This window comes from Xiphophorus couchianus, chromosome 2 (genome assembly GCF_001444195.1).
Source record: "Xiphophorus couchianus chromosome 2, X_couchianus-1.0, whole genome shotgun sequence".
NCBI lineage: Eukaryota > Metazoa > Chordata > Actinopteri > Cyprinodontiformes > Poeciliidae > Xiphophorus > Xiphophorus couchianus.
In genome coordinates, this window is record NC_040229.1 from 9,674,261 (window position 1) to 9,697,020 (window position 22,760).

The following is a 22,760-nucleotide window of genomic DNA, read 5'->3' on the forward strand; positions in this document are numbered from 1 at the left end:
CGTGAGGAGTTCCAGGTAGAAGGTGTCCAAACTTTTTCCCCAGGTGGCCAAAACTGGCAAATTTAAATGTAATTTAATTAAAAATGCAAAAAACCTGACTGGAGCAGCAGCTGTTTACTGCTACCAACACAAACATCAGAATCTGAGTTCAGCGGCTGCTTGTTGTTTAACGAAACGCTGCTTTGGAGTCACAGCTGACTCTCTCCTTAGCTTATTTTATGTGCAGAGGCATCTATAATCACAGGCCAGCAGCCTGAGTTTCATGCCTAATTAAGCAGAAGAGAAACTCGCAGATCTCCAGCTACAAACTTGGAACAAAATTAATATTCAAGTCATTTTCAAACATGGGAGGAAACATTATTGGCTTCAACAATCTGTTATAGTAGCTGTAATCTATCATTCATAGTTAAAATTTCAGTAATATTAAAGGGCATGAAGCAAGAAAGCAGCTGGTGAATTAAAAAAATGTTTTAATTGTTTTCCTATCAGCAAACATTACCCTGTTGCCTTGACAACCGCTGTTACCAATTTAGTAACTGTCCGCTATATTTAGTGACTTAAAAAAAATTACTTATTTCATAAAGTTTATGTCTAGATGTATTTAGAGTATTTTTAATGATTTCTTTGTCATGCCAATGTTGAGATTCCCGTCTTCTACTGCCCAGATCTCATTTGACCAAATATGCAACTCTTAGGCAGCTAATAGCTACTTTCCTTGCTGTGGCGTTGGGAACAGTGCTGACAACACTCTTCTTTGGTAAAGGTTAAAACGGAGGCATAAATGTTTCCTGCAAAATCATCAAACATTGTCCAGGAATTTCACATATATAATGGCAACATTTGCCATTAAATTACAGTTACTTACCCGATAAATTAAGAAACAGAAAATAAAGTTATTACAATTTCCTATTCTTTTGAAAACACTTCTAAAGTCAATATAAATAGCTTAAACCACTGCTTAAGCTTCCTGAAGCCTATATGTCAAATTATACCCTTTGCTTGGAGGTAAAGATAATTTACTCTTACAGTAAAGCAGATTTAAAAGTGCAATAGTTGCTAGTAAATTTACACAAATTTAGGCCATCACAGTGAATGCCTAATGAGTCCTCCTCCTTCATAAATAAACAATAAATACACAAGGAGAGGGAGGCAATAAAATAAACCCAATGAGACCACAGAGTTCATCCAAAGCATAGCTCCAGATCAAAACACAGAAACTTTTAGGTGAAAAGCTATCAGACTTTCAGACGAATCATGTCCAAATTTTATCAAATAAGTTTGAAAAACAACAACAACTAGGACTGAAAACATGGGAGTCGGTAACAGGGAATCTTGAGGCTTTAAAGACAAATTCCCACTAAAAATATGGCTTTAATTGTGGATTAAACATCTGAGGGGGATGACATGTAGCAAAAAGATGCTCTCTAAACATTCATCAAAAGATACCGCAACAGCTCGTTAATGTATGCGGTTTTAGCTCGTTTAATGAGGCTGTGGTTCCAAATCACACTTTGAATGCTAATTAATAATGCAACACAGCTTAATGTTTGTTTAATGTGTTAAATAAACACCAAATTATCTAGAGAAATAATGCAAAATTACATTAGATTTAAGCAAAACACGACTGTACTTTCTATTAAAAAAAACGTATCCACACTTTAAATTGTCAATAATCTAATCCATAATTCATCTTGCTATTGCAACTCTAACCTATAATTATATATGACGCATCTGTCTATAATTGTGAGTGTTACACTTTTGAGTTCCCAAACTTAATAAGGAACATATTTCCCGCTCCTCAGAACGTCATCTTAGGACTTGTGAAGTGTAGCAGTAGAGTTTTACCCGAGCAGCACAGAGGCGAACAAAAACACACCAATTACAACGTAGTGGTCCAAAGTGAGGGAGTATTTATCTGAGCCACCAGCAGAGGTATTACAGTAAGAAACACTGGATTTCCTCTCACTCAGAGGGGCAGACGGGCGATTACCCGCACACATCAATTTGTGAATTACAGCACAAACGTGGGAAGGCCGTATTTATCCTGGAGTAAGGATAAATACTTATTTAAACCAAACCCTTGACTTCTAGCAGAAACGCACTACAGAAGGCCGACAGCTGATTAGACTGATGGATCACTGGGAGGTGAAGTCATTACTGCAGTTATGAAGCCTCTGTCAGCTCTATGCACTCTGGTCTCATCTCACACACATCCTCTAAGTGAAACTAAAAAAAACAGGTCCTGTTGAGTGGGACAGATGAGTTTCTCTGAACCAAATGTTTGATGATAGACTACAAGGGTGGTCAGCTGAAATAAAACTAACATTCCTTTCATATTTGGTTTTTGTCTCCGTAATAATGCACTTTTATAAGGTGCAGTAAACAAATGGAAAAAGTCAATGGACTCAATGTAAACAATGCAACAAGCAGATTGCAGATGGTTTATAAATTCTTTTTACAGAGTGTGAGAGCAGGATGACAAACACAAACTTCTACAGTATTTGTTCCGGACGTTTGCAAACTTTTAGTTTTTGCAGTCCTGAAATGTATGAAGTTTCATCTGAAGGGTAACAACTCAAACTCTGATGCATTCCTTGTGTGGTAACTCCAGTGATGACATTAGATAAAGCCAATCACAGCAAGTTATTTAAATAGAGACTGAGTTCAAATATTTGTTTAAGCAAGAGCATCAGAGGACAGAGTGTGGGAGAGGATTTTCCAACAAGTCAGCTGTGAAACTACAACTCTATATGCTCAGTATCGCTGTTACACCCAATGCAGAATAAAAAAAGTATTTATGTATACAAGATGTTCAATAAAACATGATGACGTTTTTCTGTATCCCAGTAGGCTCTAAATGTTTCTCTCAGGAGTCGGGGTTGTTTGACAAAGTCAAGATGACCTGAGTTACCGTTTATATCTGCAAAGCCCCCTTCAAGCAGCAGCACTCAGCTTACTACAGGCGCAACACTAAAACAGCACACAAGAGGTTTGATAAGGTTGAAAAAGCACTTTGACTTTGTGTTGGTGGCTAATGGGAGCAACTTTAGAGGCTCCTCATCCAGTTCTAATGGTTATATGAATGACTTCTACAAATCCTAAAACAACTGTGATAGACTGAGCAGAAAATCAGTGCAGATCTTCCTTCTTTGAGTACGCTTTCTCAGAGTAAGGTCTTCTGATCATCAACTGATTGTGACTTCATATCTAACTGTATGCATAGAAAGTTTGAATGCATTTGATGCAAAACTTGAAAAAGCCATTAAGGGAACCTCTAATAGTAAAAATTCACACGCTGCATGTTTTTGTACTTCCATGTACTTCCTTTTGGGGCTCTACTGCTCCTAAAAACAACCCAAAGTGTTTCTTTGCAATCAAGGTGGGTCTTTTGTGTCTTGAAAATTTGACGTTTCTAAAACCTTCCAAATGTAACATCACAAATCAGCACACACTGATTTGTAGCAACCCCAGCCAAGGCCAGTCCGTTACCTAGTAACCCAAGCTGAGTTCCGTCTGTTACTTAGCAACCCAAGCTGAGCTCCAAGATCAGCTGGTTTTACAATTGTATGTGCTATACAATGGCTGCAGGTTAGAAAAAGTCTATGGCTACACAAAACATGTTCACAACATTATTTGCACAAAATAAGTCTTAGATAATGAGATTGTATTTTTAGCTTATTTTCCAAACGAGCTGTTTTAGACCCTCTGTCTCTTTAAATTCAAATAAGCTGCTGCTGGCCACAGCCCCCAACTCAAGGTTTAGCTCGCAGGTGAAAATGGCTGCAAATAGATGCCAAATTATACAACCATAAATCTTTGAAAAGCATTAGTAGAGCTTCCTGCACAACTAACAAGAATTCAGTGGTTTCTGGATGGTATGTCAACAACAAAACACTTGTCTTTTCCGGCAGCCATTCTACAGTACATACAGCAGAAAAACCACCTGACCAAATCTGCTGGAATTTAGCTTGGGTTGCCAAGTGATGGGCTGGGCTTCGCTGGGGTTGCTAGGTGAGGGGCACTGCCTGCTGATCTGCGACGTTACATCCGGAAGGTTTTTTAAACAGCTCATTTTCCAGACACCAAATAACTTATTACCAAAAAAACATCTGGGTGTTTTTTATGCATTTGAGCTGTTTTTTTTTTTTTAAAGCAGTAGAGACCTAAATGGAAGTACAAAAAAGTGCAAGATGGGAATTTTACATAATAGATCCCCTTTAAACCTCATGATGGTATTTTTCACTTACATTTTCTAACAAAGCTCAGAGAATTTCACTGTTATAATGCTGAGATTAAATTGCATTCAACCCCACAGTTATGCTCCCCTTTGTGTTGGTTTACCACCCTAAAATGCAAAATCCCAATGAGGCACTCTAAAGTTTATGGTGGGATTAGAAAGACAAAATGTGAAAACGTTCTCTACCTTTGCAAGGCAATGAATGTAACCAAGACCGTCACTAAGCTCATAAAATCTAGATGAGAACTGTGAGCAGATTTAAAACCTTATGAAAAGAAACAGCATGAAAGTGACCGCTGTAGGACTTCTGAGGAGTGCAAGGGGAGAGCAGGTGATTGCAAGGAGACAGAAGAGAGTGAACAAACCCGAACCTCAGCACCAGAGGGGAATGATATTAATCCCTCCACTGCTGCTGCTAAATTGAAAACTTGGCAACAACCAGTACATCAATATAGCACTGTACCTGTGAAAAAAATGAGAGGGCTGTAATATTTCCAGGAGTCGTTTTCATGAGGGTGTGAATGAAATCAGAGGTTTGGTTCATCTGTCTGCAGAGCAGATGGGGAACATGGGGGAAAAAAGCCAGTTGGCTGCCTCTTTAAATGTGGATAAAGGCAAATTAAGAGATTGTATTCGCCACAATCTGTCTCAGGAAGCTGTCCATTAGTCCAAAGTTCTCTTTGGACACTTTAACATAAAGTCCCACAAGCTCACAGCTGTAGAGCATTTCAGCTGAGTGATGCCTTCCAACAGCTCCCTAATCATCCCAGACCATCTGGAAAACAACTGGGCCGAGCGCGGTCCGCTGTACCGAACTGGAGGAGGAGAGAGAGGGCAGGCTTTTTAGGGTGCAATAATAGAAATATAGATGTGTTGGAGGCATCTGATCCAAAAAATGTATTATTGCTACAAGAAAATTCTGCACTGTATAAACACATATTTAAAGATGTTTCACATCTGACAGTCTGGTAGATTCTGTTCGATTTGTGACCAAAACTGCTACATTTTCAGTTGGAGCAGTTCGCTTTCACATTGCACTGTGGTCTAACTAACAGAAAAACCTGTTCCCCTCCTCGCCTGTGGTGGCGCTGCACCAAGAAAAACCAAAGGAAATAACACAAAAACCTCTAAAGAAAGCAGTTTGCTCACAAAACTGCTTTCTTTCGTTTCAGTTGTATTAACCCAGAATTATTTGCGCTATAGTTCGCTTCCTGCTTCTGGAGCGATCTCTGATCCGCTTGGATCCACATATCCATTCGAATCACACCAAAGTTCACTTCAACTGAATAGAGATCTAGGTTTGTAGGTGAACCAGAATTGACATTTTCCTTCTTTTCCCCCAGACTTTCTAGACAAGCGAACTGGAATCCAATTAAATTGGACTAACCAGTGCTGGTGCGAATGCACTCCAACTTCCATCTGCTTTTGTTTTTCAGAAAACCCCCCCAATCCTTTCAGAAGCAGCCAATGTGGCTGAATGTTGCACCGAGAACAGCTGACATCAGTCAAACTCTAAACTATGAATAATAAAGTTCAGTACTGAGGCGAAGGCAGAAACAGACGGATGTGAGCAATTATGAATTTCGACAAATATGAACAAATCTGGGAAACTTTTTCTATTGAGACAAGGCGATGCCTGAGACAGTGGCACACCACGAAGCGACCCCCCATGAAGACAGCTGGCCTCAGACTGAACCGACCCGACATCAGCAAAAAAGGTCGGCTCATCACAGATTATTGCAGGGATTATTTGAGTCCGACAGCTTTCTCAGCATTAAATCAAAGACACCATGTTACCAAGAGGCTTTAGAAGAAAATAATTTATTTGCTCCCTGTATGCTTTCCTTACTGGGCCCATTGGCCTGGAGGAGCTGGTCCTCCAGATCAATGGGAAACTGGTTGACATTAAATCACACTAAAGTTTTCCTGTTTTAGGTCACTTGGGGTCACTAAAATTAATTATATTTATCAGAATACGGAGTGAGAGAATCTCTTCAGTGGACATTCATTTCTTTGTAGAAGCAGCATTCAGCTTCTATGCGCCACAAATCTGGCACAAACATCCAGAAAACTGCAAAACAGCCAAAACACTGAGTTCCTATAAATCTAGACTAAAACTCCACCTGTTTAGACCAACATGACGGCACTTCACAAAATTTAATGTTTACTGGTTTTCTGCGTGTTTTTCTGTTTTTACAATGTAAAGCACTTTGAACTGCCTTGGTGATGAAATGTTCTATACAAATAAAATTGATTGATTTATGTACAGAAAATTTCCTTAGAATATGATAAAAACTGAAAATAATTGGTTAACGCATCCCTAGCAACATTAAAAAGTCGCAGGTCTGGATTTGAGGATCCCTTATCTAAAGTTTTCCAAATTGTTCAAACATCTAATAATTTTAGTTTAATAAACTTCAGAATTTCTTGAAAGAAATAATTGAAAAAAATCCCTTTTATTATTCTGACCATCGGCAAATAGAAATAACTTAGTTAATCCTAAATGAATCAGATAATCAGAAAATGTTTAGCCTGAATTCGTGGAAGCGTTTAATTGCAAGAGCTTGGAAATAAATTCAGGAGAAGAATCTCATTTAAACAAGAAAAAACTTCTGGTTCTTGTTTTAAGGAAATTAAAAAACTCATTATAATGAGATTTATATCTCATTAAAACTAAAATATAATCTCTTTTAAATAAGAAAGGTTGTAACAATAAAACAGGAACGTGTCTTGGGAGTTTTAGATATCATCTACAGCAGGGGTCTCAAACTCAATTTACCCGGGGTCCGCTGGAGGTAGAGTCTGGGTGAGGCTGGGCCGCATTCACACACACGGTCTCCTCAGCCGAACCTTTCTGATTGCCTATTACCATATTTGGCCGTAGTCAGGCGCTGTAACAGCCGTAATTGTGTAGTGTCTCTTTAAGATACTCTAGTATTGCTAATGATGTCAGAAGTATGCGCCACGGCTTCTCTGTAGAGAGCGTGGGAGAAACGTGCTAGACGGACATGTTAGCTCCCTAACTTTTTAGTAATGTTACGGGTTGTTTGGATGCTGCTCAATTTTCATGTCTGATAATATAGCAGCCGTTCAACCGGGCTTTGTAAGGTTGGTGAAGAGCGTTTTTATTAAAGGACAACACTGTGGAATTCCCAGTACCAGTTGTGAGTTTTTGATCGCCCTGACGAATCTGCCGCCTCCTCTCCTCCCTTAAACACAACCCAAGCGTTACAGCGCCTAACCTTAATTACGTTACACTGATCAGCAACTTCCAGGTCTAGACTGGATGCTGAAGCACGTGAAGCTGGAGCGGCCACAGAAATTGCGCATCTACCGCATGCAAATAATGACAAAGAGAAAATGCAAATAGGCCCAGCCGATGTCCCACCCCCGAGAGCAATATACTCCACCGTGATTGGTAAGTTCGTTCAGCTCCGCACACAACACTGAAAAGTGCCAATTATATCAAACTCGCGGGCCGCACTAACATTAAACTTTCATATTAAGGTGGGGGCCACAAACTATTGTCCCGAGGGCCGCAGTTGGCCCGCGGGCCGCGAGTTTGAGACCCCTGATCTAGAGGAAAGAAGGAGAAAAAGGTGTCGTACTGATCTGCTTTATGCTTTTGTAACAAGTCGTAAAAGTAAGAGGAGCGTATTTTTATCTCTCGTTAAAATGAGGAAATCTCTCGTTATAACAGAACTTTCTCAAAATAACAAGATATAAAACTCGTCTCATTATAACAAGAAACGTACTCGTTTTAACGAGTTTTGCATTTTGTTATACCAGAAAGTTCTCTTGTTTTACTGAGAAACTTTCTCGTTACAACAAGCTCCAGCATTTCCAAGCTCTGGCAATTAAATACTTCTGTATGTCAGTGAAAAAAAAAAAGAATTTATGTAAATATGTTTTTTTAGCAGAAACTAAACATATGGTCTCAAATATTGGACACTCAGGCAGAAAAGATCTCTCAATAAATTACAGGGAGACATTTGTTTTAAATACTGAGTAAAAATACTATAAGATAAACAACAAAAACCATTATGTGCATTTGTAAACAAGACATTTTACTTGTTCCTGTGTGGATTTTCTCTGTGAAATTGTCTTAATTAGCACCTGGGGCAAGCAGCTACATCAGAGGGCTTTTTAACTCATACATTCGCACAGACGGTTCACACACCACACAATGTTTTCTTCCTGTGCGAGACAGATGGCGGCAACCCCACAGGGACAGAGATGCAGTCTGAGCACCTCAAAGCCGCCTGCCTGCCTCCCAGTCAGCACCAAACCTCACAAAAGAGAGCAACGCAGCCGGAGACAGGCTGGATGCTGCACAGCAGACCCAGATATGCAGAGTTTCCCCCTTAAATCACGACACGCACGTTAGTGAGCGGCGAAACTACAGAGCGCTGACGGATCTGCTGAGTCAGCAATCTGAACATCCCCTCTGCAGGAAGGGTGATTAAAAATTCTCTCTGTGCTTTGCAGCTTAAAATAGGCGTAATATTTGGTGTGTGAATGACTGTCTAAGTGGTTTATTAACAAATCAGTGATTTAAAAAAAGGAATAATAACTGTGGTTAAAATTTCTGATCAGGGACTACATTTCTTTACAATAATTTACAAAACTATTTATAGCCTTTACTTACAACTTCGTCATATTGAAACCATAAAATTTGCTGTATTTTAATGTAATTATAGCAACAAAGCACACGGTTGAAGTGAAAGGAAAGTATATCGTGGTTTTTAAATGTTCTTCAGATAATCATCGAAAAGCAAAGCCTGCATTTATATTTAGCAGCTTTTGATAACCCAAAACAAAATGTAGTGCACTGCAAAAAGACAAAATCTAGTTTCTAGCACAAAGACAAAAGTAGCTTACAAGTAACTTTTCTGCAAGAAACAGGAGCTTCTTTCAAGTCGATAAGTTATTAATATTGATTTGAAAAGTACTAATTCAACTGGGAAATCATTTAACTTATAAAAAGACATTTCTCACATGTTATAAGCTAAATAATCTGCCAGTGGAAGTAGTAATTTTTCTTCAAAATTAAAGAACACACCAAGAGGACAGAACGGTCTAGCAACTAGCCTTTCAAGTAACAGAATCTGACGCCATTTTTGTTTACATTTCTAATAAATCCACAGTATTTTATGTTCTAATCTGTACAGTGTTTTATTGTTATTGTTAATTTTCCTTTTATAAATTTGATACTTTTGGAACTTTTCTGTGAATCTACGTATCTTTACGCACCCAAATGTACAGTTTGTGGGACAAGCTGTGCTTTGTGTCTTCTTCAGAGATTTTTGTGCTGTTTCATTCACTGGTTCTTGGTGCAGCACCACCACAGGCGAGGAGGGGAACAGGTTTTTTGACACAGTGCATTGGGAAAATGTAACAAAAGCTGCAATTTTTGTCCCTAACTGAACCTAACTGAACCTTGAGCTTCTTTGGAAAGAAGGATATTAAAGACAACTAGATTTTTGTTTGTCTAAAGATTGGAAAACCTTTAATGTCCTTTAATAGTTACTTAATAATGTGTTAGTCTGAAATATTACATCGAAAAGAAATATGGAGAAATTTCCAAGGGTATTCATACTTTACAAGGCACTGTATGTTCAACTGATTAAAAGATTATTTCATCTTTTAATTCTTTTATAAAGGTCAGCCAACATACAGCAGAGAGCTTTCCTTACATAATATACTTAAAAGGTAACACAAAAACCTTCATTATCTCTCATGTATTAATCCACGCCGACTCGAGTGACACATAAGTAATAAGGGGACTCTTACCCTCAAGCAAAAATCAATATCATGTTTAACTTGGAGCAGCCACATGTTTACCATTTTCATCCAGTAAATCCTCTCTGTAGTGACAGGCAGAAGATCCTCAGGTCCAAAACAGATTCCCAAAACGTTCTCACCTAAGATGTTTTAAAGCTCCTCAAAGTCACTCAAACAAGACAAAAATGTCAACATGACAAAACAAATTCATCTACGGGTGTGAATGATTTTGTTTTTGCTAGTGTGACAAAGTTTTAAGAGAGTGATTTGCCTCCCATCAGATGCATGCTGGAACAAGCCGTAGCTCTGGTGACAACAATAAGAGAAACTGGCTTTTCTTGTTCCCGTCGTGATTTATTTCAAGTCCTGTTTTTGACGTTATGAGCCAGAGTTGGGTAAGTCTTGTGTATAGGTGTATTGTTACAGATTTAATAAAAAGAGACACATAAGGTCTCAGGTTATCTGCAGAGGAAGGGATGGATTTAGATTTAACTGCATTTAATTAACTGGTAAGAAAAACGTTTTATGATATCTACAATAAAACGCTACAGGACTATGAAAATGTATTTGCCTCCTACTCGATGCCTTCTGGTTTTGCCTTTTTGTCACATGATTATCAAACACATTTAAACCTGCTATGACCTGTTGTTCTTTCTTAAAGAGGTTATGATGGGTTTATGAGTGACACAAAACATGTTTATTACATTTTTTGCACAAAATCATTTTAGATAATGAGATTTTAATCTGCTCAGTTCTGCCTATTTTGAGCTCCTTTCAGAATGGGCTGTTTTAGGGACTCTGTCACTTTAAATCGCTGGCCACGCCCCATAATTCAACTTTTACACGCACATGTGAAAATGGCTGCTAAGAGATGTGCAATTACACAACCATATATCTTTGAAAAGCAAAAGTGGAGCATCCTGCGCAACCAACAAGAATGCAGAAAGGGTTTCTGGACAGTAAGTCGAAAACAAAACACTTAACTTTTCCAGCTGCCATTGTACAGTGAATATAGCAATAAAACCATCTGACTAAACGTGCTCGAGCTCCGCTTGGGTTGCTAGGCAACGGGGTGCAACTTGACTGGGGTTGCTAGGTAACAGCACAGTGCCCATCAAATGTGACTCAACAATCGGAATGTTTTTGAAATGGCTCATTTTCCAGACACCAAAAAACATTAACTTACTGCCAAAAAACATCTGGCTGTTTTTAGAAGCAGTTGAGACCCAAATGAAAGAATATCACCATGCAAAATATGAATTTTGAATAATAGATTATCTTTAAGATAACCTCAGATGTTACAAAATAGTTTTTAAATCACAATCAGCAAAGATTCCTATCACATTGGAGGGAGTTTGAGCATGAAACACAGGTTTTCAATCAAATTTACATCCATATTTTTACTATAGCACACTCCAAAACCTTCATTTTGTTTCAATTTTTTTAACATTCGCAGCACACATTTCATATTTGTTTACTAGTTATGGCTTAAAATCAGCTTAATGTAGAATGCAAACTGTGAAAACGTATACCAGTATTAAAATAACTTAAAAATCTACAAGCTTTCCTCAGCCTTATCTGGATTATTGTTCCAACAATTGGATCTCTCTCAGTTTCAGTGATGTAACTGAGTTTTCTTGTTACATAATAATGTCTGGTATAAGGCTCGGCTCGGCTCATTCCCTGCAGAGGAGAGGGGAGCCTTACATATCTGGCATAACAGTCTGTCTCACAGTAAAAAAAAAGGTTCACAGGGACTCATCATCTCTGGTTTGAAGGATGAACACCTAGGCTTCCAGCTATTCCTAGATTTCAGGTAAAGCTACAAAGAGAATCACTTCAAACCGGCAGACAGAAACGAGGACCGATGTGAGCACAGTCGTGACTGATTTTTTGTTCACTTTGTCTAACAACTACCCTATGGTGACATCCTGGAGCATTCTTTAGACTGATAAGATCTCTAATTTCACTGAAGCTTGAGATTTATGTCCTGAACCTGAAACTACAGTAAAAGAAATGAGTAAAGTCAAGAACAGAAACATAATTATCATTATGGAGATTGGTCAATAATCTCTTTCTCTGCATGCTCCAACTTTTGGTTCACAAACCTTCAGCAGTGCAACCGATGAGTGTTGGTCTTCAAAGCAGAAAACAAAGCAACAACTGAACAGATATGTGCTGCATATATTTTCTGGTGAGATAAATTATGCAAAAGTAAGATCCACAGAATAAACTTGTACAATATTTATATTTTATATGCCAGAATATCCTTATGATGAGCACTCACACACCACAAATTGCTCAATGGAAGCTGAAAATCAACAACCAAAAACAAACAAACTTCTGTACACTCAGGTGTACTTATTATTCTGTCCTTCATTCTTATAAACAAGACGATAGCTACCTCATCGTATAAGTTTAACTCTTATTTCCAAAACATAATTAAGGAAACCAAAACATCAAACTGAGATAGAAGTATAGCCGGAGTCTGCGCCTGTTTATTCTTTCTGTAATTGGAGTCAACGTATTCAACCTATTTTCTACAGACACAAATCATCCAGAGAATCCTACTTGCATATCATGACAGACTTTCACATTTCAAACTGCAACAAGATGTTATCAAAATGTTGATTTTTGTCACAATGAACAGTAAAATGAAGACTAAAATAGGTCTCAAACGATTAATTGGATTAATCATGATTAATCTGAAGTTATTAATCGTGATTAATCGATTATGGAAATGATCATCAACTAAGTTAGTAATCAATTAATTGTGAACTGGTGGATACAAACCAAAAAAAGGCCATTTCATAAATGAACTCAATTAAAACAGTAATTAACCCAAATAAATATCTATTAATAATATAAATATGTATATTTTCCATTCTAGACTAATGTTTTATTCAAAACTCCTCAAGTTGGGATATTTTTCACTTGGTTAAAATTCTGTAATAAAAACAAAAATCCCTATTATTCACCTTTTGTTATCCAATTATTAATCAGTTAATCCAAAAAACGATCAAGAGTAAATGAAGGAATTCAATGTTTTTCTTAATTTCAGGCAATACAATTTGTATTTAAGGAATTTATTTATCTGCATCTTTTATGTATTTCTAATATTATATAAAAAGGCTAAAATTAAAAATTTGAAGAATGTGCCAATTTTAAAAAATCCGATTAATCGTAAGGATAATCGAATATTAAAATAATTGATAGTGCCTAGAGTAAAATAGTCTGTCTCTACTGAAACAATCCAGTTTTTTCTACAGGTTTTCTTATTCTCTTCAGTGCCACACCGCCTAACTAGAGATTATTGAAAAGAAGCAAAGTTCAACATGAGTCCACTGTCTGTGCTCCAAAGTTTTAATCTGCCGTATCATCCCCAGCAACAGAAACATTGATCCACAGGGAGGATGTCAGTTACTGTAATGTGTGATTTATTGTTTTAGCTTGCTCAGAGCCGCAGCAGCAGAATGGACGCGTGGAATTCATTATTATTTGATTTACCAAGAATTTTATGAGCTGTGACAGGATCTAAAGCTGCCAGCTTAACAACTTGAATTGGTGCTTTCAAGAAACGCGTCACAACAACAACTGCTCGGCTCTTGCTTCTGCTCTCTCCTCAATGAGTAAAACTGATTTATGGTGAGATGGCTGCAGGTTTCCAGGTACACAGGCAGTCACAGTAAAAAAAGACTTTCACATTTTTTTACTGCATGGAAATAATATATATACGCATGTGTGAACTGATTAGCAGACCTTTACATTACGACAGTAAATCTTTTAAAGTTGACCCATTATGTTTCATTGAACAAGTCAGGATAGGTCTAAGGGCCATATAAAAAATTCATCACATTTTTGGCCCAAAAACATTTTCAGTTTGCTCAGTTTTGCCTATTTTGAGCTCCGTACACCTTTGAAAAGCAGAAGTGGAGCCTCCTGCACAACCAACAAGTAGTTTCTGGATGGTACGTTAACAACAAAACATCTGTCTTTTCTAGCAGCCATTGTGCAGCACATGCAGCGGTAAATCCAGCTGACCAAACCTGCTGAACTTTGTTTTGGTTGTCAGGTGATGGGAGGCCTCCTGATTTGTGACATTACACTCAAAAGGTTTTGGAAATGGCTCATTTCCAGACACCAAATAAGTTTAAGTTATTGCCAAAAAACATCAGGGTGTTTTTTAAGTGCTTGGAATGTTTTTAGAAGCAGTAGATACCCAAATGGAAGCATAAAAACATGCAAAATGTGAAATTTGCATAATAGGTCCTCTCTAAATTTACTCTTAAACTTTAAATTAATTGCGTCACAACATCAACCAAAACAAAGAGCAACTGAACACAACAACTTTTAAATGTGCAGTCAGTCACAAAGGTGAAAATAAACCAGAAACTAAACACGAGATGCCCTGGAGAGATTTTGGCATCGTTTTCTATTCTGAGTTGATCATCCATAGATAAGTTCTACACAGTAACTATAATTTACATCGTAATTCATCCTAACAATGGACTCTCAGAAACAATAAAGTGTCTTCAAAGCATGCTGCCAAAAGGTCTTCAAATGAAACATTAAGAACTGGACTGCAATAAAACTAGTCTTCAGCTCAGCCACAGGTTTACTTATTAGCAACCCGTTTTTCAAAAACAAGGCAGCAGCTATCTCAAGCATTGCTTGAAGCAATTAACACTGTATGGTGAGTTTTGTTCTCTTCTTTTATTTCCCAAACAGAATTAATAAAACCAAAATAGAAAACCGAGAGAGGGAACTGGCACCAATGTGCACCTGTTTATTCTCAGCATAATTTCTGTAACTACTTCCTGCATCAACGCAGCAACATAGAACCTAATTGCGATGAATACCAGGCCAACACAACAATTAGTTTTTGTGTACCAAATCATCAATTTCTGCAATACCAACTCAATAACCTTTAAAGATATAACCTGACAAATATGCAAGTGCATTATTCTAACTTAGACTGCCGTTAGAAAAAACAGTCATTAAAATGTTGTTTTGGTTACAGAGAAAAACAAGCTGAACTTTAACATTAAACTGCAAAATGCAGCAACTGATGAGATGATCCATAGAGTAGGATATTGGTTCAAATGATTAATCGGTTTAATCGATTATTCAAATAATCAACTAATCTAGTAGTTAATTAATTGCTAGCTGAAGAATACAGATTCAAAAAAGGCCAATTGCTGATAGAACAACAATTCCCAGCAGTAAATAAAAATGTACAAAACAATATGTACATTTTGCAATTGAGATTATAAAAAAAAACAAAAAACTTGTCTGTAAATACGTTCCACCCAAAACTCATCAAGTGGCAGTTTTAGCTTCACACAATTCAAATTCTCCAAATTAAGTAACTTTTGCTATTTATTAATTATTAATTGATTAGTCCCAAAATAAACAGATTAGCCCTACACTAATGGTCTGAGCTACTCACAAAGTTGACTTTTTTTTTAAAACTGCAAATAGTCTAGCGTACGCTAAAGGAATGCTACGTTACTGCATTTTATGCAATAAAATAGTCATTTTCTTCTTTACAAAAGGAATTTAATTATTTGTATAAACAAATAATGTATTTCTAATATTGAATAAAAAACGCTTAAATTAAAAAATGTGATTAAACGAATCAATATGATTAATCGTCAGAATAATCAACAGCTTAATTGATAACTAAAGCAATTATTAGTCGCAGCCCTATTTTGGCTACTTGAAAACCACAGTAGCAGAATGTTTAGAGGTAATTAACTGAGGTAGTTAAACCAACAGGTTTATTTGGTGAGAAAGTGCTAAAAGCTTAGAATTGGTGCTTTGAAGCTTCTCCTCAAATTACCGACTCCTCTCTCCTCGGTGAGATACACTGAGCTGGTTAAGATGGCAGTAATCACTTTTGGATGCTGAGGCACTTTGATAAAATTAAATCTGACATTTTGTACTGAGGCATACCACAAAAAGAGGAGCACATTTTCACCGCTTCAGGTGCCGAAAATGTTTCCAGCTCTGTACATTTCTGTGTAGGAAGTTCTATCCAATTTGCTTTAAGCCAGTCACAATCAACCCAGAAAACAAGAAAACCGCATTTGTCTTAGGAAAGCAGTAAACCTCAGCTGACTTATTTAAGATGCATCTGCTTCATTCAAACCTGCATGTTTGTAGTAACAGCTTAGGGGAGGCCATTGTTCCAGTTTGCACTGTCACACTAACAACCTGTAACTCATCCCTGCTAGCACGCAGCATCAGAGGACAGACTGCGTCAGCACAATCTGCTACTTGATGCTCACACTGTGTAACCTGATGGTGACAGCCAACTCACAGAGCCAGCATGACAACACACCAGAGCTTCTGCTGCAGTTGCAGAGCACAGGAAGCCACAGATAGAAATGGATGTAAACGTGCTGCTTTCTTCAGTGATCAATTAGAGATCAGCTGATAACTGGATCTGGATGAGCTTCCGTTTGATTGGCCCGGCTGGAAACTCAAAAATCTGTTTTCTGAACAATCAACTGCAGCTGAAACGATTAATCGTGATTAATTGTTTATTGAAATACTCGCCAACTAATTCAGTAATCGATTAATCGTTAACAGGACTCAAAAAATAGGCCTTTTGTAGAAAGAACAACACACTAAGACTAGTAACTAAAGCCAAAACTGTACAAAAATATGTACATTTTGGATTTAAGATGAAAAAAAACCCTTCTTTGTCTGTTAATCTATTTTACCCAAAACTCCTGTAGTGACAGTTTTAGCTTCAGTTCAAATCCTGTAAAACAAAGTCTCCTATTAAGCATCTTTTGGGACCAATTATTAATCATCTAATCAAAAACAAATCACCAGATTAGCCTTCCGCTGTGTTTATCTTAAGTCAAGCAGAAAGAGCTGAACTTTTCACATGTTGATGTGAAAAAAAAAGAATTTTTAACTACTATAGATCCATCTTTTGCTACAAATGATCAAGCGTTTACTAAAGGAAAGCTGTTGTTGAATTTTATCCAATAAAAGGTTGAGTTTCTTTTTTAATCCTTTAACTGCCCACTCAATTATTTGCTTACTTGCATTTTTTAATGTATTTCTAATAATATTGTATAAAGTGTGGTCAAATACACTTCAAAAGCACAAAATGTAAAAGTATTTTTTGTCTAAATATCTTAGTACATTTGAAATAAGTCAAACGTAACTCACAAGTAACTCCATTAAGATATTGGAGCTTGTTTTATATATGTAATTCCTTAAAAAGCACTAGTTACACTGCAGATTATTCCACTCATAGAACTTGAACTTTTTCATCAATATTAGTGAATTATTTACTTAAAACAAGTTCCTGTATCTTAATGAACTTGTAAGTTAGTTTTGTTTTATTGCAAGTATTTGCACTAGAAATAAGACCATAAATGGTAAGACTGTGTTTTTGCAGTGAAGATGGATGGATCTCCAGATTATTTGAGGATTTAAAACTGTTTCACCTTCCTTACATTTTAAAAGGAAGTTACAGTCCTAACTTTATGACACTGGGAAACACAAAATTGGCGACAAAGTAATAATGTCCTACTGAAAAACCTGAGGCACATCCAAGGCTTATCCAGCTGTCAGCAGGAGAATTGTATTGGAGATTTCTCAGAGGATTTTATTGGCAGTCTTGCTTAAAACCTCAAAATGTCCCACAGACTGTCCAAGTCGCAGTTATCTCATAAACCTGTCAGCAAATCTCCTATCAAAACACTGAAATTAATAGTCTTGACACAGTTTTATGACTTAACGTCGAGAAAGAGACAATGATTACGGCATGTTGGGCCGTGCAGGCAGCCATCTTTATGACTCTGGCTTCAGAGACCACATGACTGGAATTATGTTGAGTAAAACACTGGAGGGGGAAACCAAGCAAACAAGCTGGAGAAAAGTGTCAGAAATAAAACACTCACCACCAGATCAGGGAGGCATTAGCCACATTTAAGCTGATATTTGTGCAGGTTTTCAATTAGGCTTTGGTTATTTCCTTATAAGCTCTACAGGAATAAATTAGACACATGCTGACTTGTGCTGCTAATGAGCCGCAGGACAAATGAAGACAGTAAGAGAGGGAGTCGCTAGAAGGCACCGAGATACATCACAATGCAATAAAATTGCAACGTGCTTGCTTGCTAATTTATGCTGCAGAAAGCGTGGCATTATGACAGCTTAACAGAAGAAGTGAGGAAATTATTTTTGCTGCTGATTCTTCGTTCAGCAGTGCACCGCAGATTTTTGTTGGATGTGAAAATCCCTCCCTCAAACTTTAAGAGACTTGTTTAAAATTCAGCTGATGCATGAAACAAATCGTTTTTCACTCGCCAAAACGCAGCATGCATGCATCATTGGACTGGACCAGAACCACACTGATGGGCTAATGAATGTGGCGCTCCCTGAAAATGTTTTGCACAGAGAAACTGTGATAAAATAGGGGGATATGAAATTACTGGCGAACTGCCACATGAAGCTCAGGAAGTCAGAAAAGGATTCAGTGGGGATAACAAAGCATAATATCCTTCATTTTTTATATCACTGATGCAGTGGCATTTCAGTATTTTGGCAGATTTGACTGCTAAATATCAAGGAAGGGTAAGTTTTTCCTAGAAAATATGCAAAATAATGTCTTTCACTCACATATCAGGATCTGAAGGACAGATTATGAATTAGCACAGAATGAGAGGCAGTAAATTTGATCCTTGCAGTGCATGAGTAAGACTACAATGTCAAAGAGAGTGGAATATAAAACGTATCTTTACTGAACCATAAACTGAACGTGATGAAGCTAAATGCAGATTATGTGGATCAAGGGGTTGGGGATATGGACTTTAATCATGATATTTTGTGTTACTATTGTGACAATGATAAAAGTGACGATAAGAATTATTTATTACTTCCTTTTTAGTAATTGTAGCCTCACAAACACAAATACTGCTCTTGAAAAATGTGACCATTTGTAAAGAAGAAGTATGATTTACGCACACAGTAACCGCATTTAATCATATTTTCATATTTATTGATACTATCATTAAAAAAATAATGAAGAAAATAGTAAAACTAACAATCCCGACAGCTCCTTGCACCGTCCCCCAGCATCTGAACCTCTTCAAAGTCTCTGGTTAAATTTTATTTTTCTTGGAAATATGCCCACATTGGTGGAGAAAGTTATCTTTGTTTCAAGGACAACTGCTTCGGAAACCTCGGCCAATAACAAGAAGGATTTGCAGAAAGACTTCGCCGGATTGAGCGGTCAATTCCTTCCATCTATGGCAGCGACGAACACAGCAAAGAGATAAGCTGCAAAATAACGCTAAATGGATAGCGGGATAAGGGCGTACAGAAAATGGATGGATGGATAGTTGGTGTTCAGGTATTAATCTTCCAATAACACATAATTATCAAGTGATATTTTAAAATTTCCTGCCAACTTCAAAACATTTTTAAGTCAAAAACACATCGGGCCGCTGGATGAATGACTGCCGAGCGCCCCAACAGCCAAGCTTAGCAAGTTTTCTGGGGGAAATCTTGGGGTGTATGTAAACTTCTGACTCGCTCGGTGGCCAACAGCAAGCAGAAAATATGCGCAAAAGTGGGTTAGTGGACAGGACTGATGTATGTTACATTAGTTCAACAAGAATGACAAGAAAAGTTAATGAAGGGAGGCTTTATATTCACTTTTACGGTATGAGGATTGCTATTTTCCAGAAAGATTTATAGCCTCTGACAGTATGCAGTGTGTTTTTGGGAAGTCCCAGAAGAAAGAGGATCATTATGAAAAGATCTTGTCAATTGTTGGCTTCAAAAATGTGGCCCCAGGTCAAACTGTCAGAACGATTAAAACAGGGTTCTTTCATTGGTGTTGGAACAAAAAAAAAAAACAACCTTTAAATACAATTTCAACAAAACTCAGGAAGGAGTTGCTGCAAAGTCACAGCAGCAAAAACCAAATAACCAGAATGCAGCACAAAACGACACATGATCAGAAAAGCTGCTTGCACTTTGAAATGAATACTCTGGATTCCAGACAGCTGAGGTGCATCATCACAGGGATTATCGATGTTATTTACCTTTTAACAGCACTGAATGCATGCAGTTAGCATTTATTTGCACAAAGCTGTGAGATTTTTCATGTGACTCACATGAAAAAGCTCATGTACTCATGTGTATTTGGAACATTTCATGGTAAAAACACACTTGATTCCGATGTTTTCATTGCTACACATAAACTAAGGTGAAATAAATTATAATAAATTGAGTTAGTAGGAATACTTAAAACTTCAAGACAAAATATGCACTTCTATTTTCCATCACATTAATAGAAATATTAAATATTTACCTTTTAACAGCACTGATTGCATGCATTTAACATTTTTACGCATTTATTTTCTCTGAGCTGCAAAGGCTTGCAGCTTATAAAGTTGTGAAATTTTATGTAGGCACTTTAATACATCATTCCAAACTTTAGCACAACATTTAAACCCAAACAGCGAGAATAAATTATGAAAACAGAAAACATATTAATTTGCAAACAGCTCCAAATAGGACAGGAACCCTGGTCTGTCTGGTACTTGCACCATATTTCTGTGTAATCATTAACTTTGCGATAGCCTCCTACTGCAAAGAAATAGGGAGTAAAGGTCCAGCATTTATAACCTTTTACGAGTTTACTGCCAGAACAGAGCCGTGTTTCACAAGCAACATGCAGGCGAGTGGAAATAAATACATTTCTGTTCGGTAATCAAGCTCTCCTGATTGCATGGGAATGGTAAAGTGGTTTAATTCTTTCTCAGTGTGAACTTGGAGAGTGTTTGGGTAAAGGTGTAATGGGTGTGTGATTTGTAGAGTAAAGTTGAACTCACTTGATAAAGCATCTTGCACCTTCAAAGGTAAACCCCTCTTCCCATCCAGTGGGTAGGTCTGTGTGATGAGGAAATAAAGATAAAAAATACAATATAAACATTTTAACACAGTTCTGAGGAAACAAAATCTCAGGTTACATTTCACAACTTTACAGTAAAGAGATTTTAGATGCTCTCTCTCTTTTTTGGTGAAAACTGATTCCAGGCAGAGGTGTATTAATGTTTAAAAAGTTACACTAAGCTGCTAAAAAACATCCTATTCAATAGTATTTAAAGTAATTTGACTGAGATGCCAAAGAATCACAGCCAGAGTCCAGAGATACTTTGGCTGTGAACTGCAAAAACTTTCACCCAGCATTTTTGGTCTAGTTTCTGGTGCAATTATGTTAGTACACTTGAATTAACTACCATACAACTAACTTTTCAGCAAGATATAGGAGCTTTTTTAAGTAAACAATTCCATACATGCAGTATGGCATTTAAAAAAAACCTATTTGCTCCACTTGCAGATTATTTCACTTACAACAAGACATTTTTTCCATGTTTATTTCAAGTGTAATACAATGCTTGCATCAGAAACTAGACCAAAAATACTTGGTAAGATTTTATGGAGAATTGACTAACGTCAGCGATGCACCGATTCCAGTTTTCTGACCGATCACCAATATCTGAAATACGACGACGTATTAGGGCATTGTAGAAAGAAAAAAAAAAGAAGAGTAGTAGTAAATTTCTGCAAAAAATATCAAAACTTTTCTATAAAAATCTCAGAAATTCCTCAGTTTCAAAAGTAAAAGTTTTTCTATAAAATTGCAAAATTTCTGAGTTTTTTACTGGATGTTTCACTACGTTTCTATTTAAAATGGCAGTATTTTGTTCGTTTGTTCCTTCAACTTTTGATCACATATCTGCACCACATATGATCAGATTGTCGTCATGTGAAGATCAGGTGATCGTATGCAATGTGTCAAAAAAATCCAATTAATATTCACATATCAAAACCACATATGAAAACCATGTACCACATGAAATAGGCACATGTGGTTCACACAAATCTTCACGTTAGTGATGTGCGTCACATGAAAAAACATACGTATTCATGTGTATATGGAGTCATTTCATGGCAAAAGCCCTTTTAATTCCCATGTTTTCACATGTGATACTCATAAATTAAGGTTAAATAAATGATATGTTAAGTTACCAAGAATATTTAACATATTAAGACAAAAACTACACTTCTATTTTATGTCAGATTAATAAAAATGTTATTATAAAGTATATTTTTAACCTAGAAACAATCATGGTGTGGAGCCCAAACTATTGCTCCTGTTAATTTTAAAAGCTCACGAGTTTAAAGCTGACAACCAGTTTCAAATAAACACAATTACATAATTGTAAACGTTTTATTTTCTTTTTAAGACAGTGAAAGTATTAAAGTTTTACTCCAGATCATCATTTTGTGAGAATCACAAATTCCAAGTTTTATTCAGCTTTTAAATTAAAAGTACAAATCTAGTTGCTGTTAGTTTTAGCATCTGTGCTGTTATTAACATTTATACTTTCTTGCACAGCAGCTTCTTAGAACACAAATGTAGCATATTTCAAAGTCTTTATCAATTATTTTTATCATCACCTTATGTGTCTCTTACTTTCTTTACTTTAAAACAAAACAAATATTTCAATTCAGCTTTATTTTACTCAACCAGCGGGTCCAAACTCAAGATTTATTCACTACAATAAGAGGATAATAGAAGCATGTTTCTGCTACAAACTGAAAATGAAAACATTGGACTATGTTCTTCCTGCCAAAAATGTCAATAAACAGTTATAAATAAAGTCGCCTGCATGAGTCCCTGAAGACTCTGTGGCTG

At 36.9% G+C, this 22,760-nt stretch overlaps 1 protein-coding gene across 11 annotated transcripts in view; it reads right to left on the bottom strand.

Moving 5' to 3' along the window:
• Positions 1-22,760, bottom strand: part of LOC114153292 (pleckstrin homology domain-containing family A member 5-like) — a 119,157-nt gene that overhangs the window by 94,125 nt on the left and 2,272 nt on the right. For all 11 annotated transcript variants that reach the window (XM_028031827.1, XM_028031794.1, XM_028031785.1 and 8 more), the window contains exon 3: positions 20,890-20,947. In XM_028031827.1, coding sequence (XP_027887628.1) covers positions 20,890-20,947 — 58 coding nt within the window. The remainder of the gene's footprint in view (positions 1-20,889; positions 20,948-22,760) is intronic.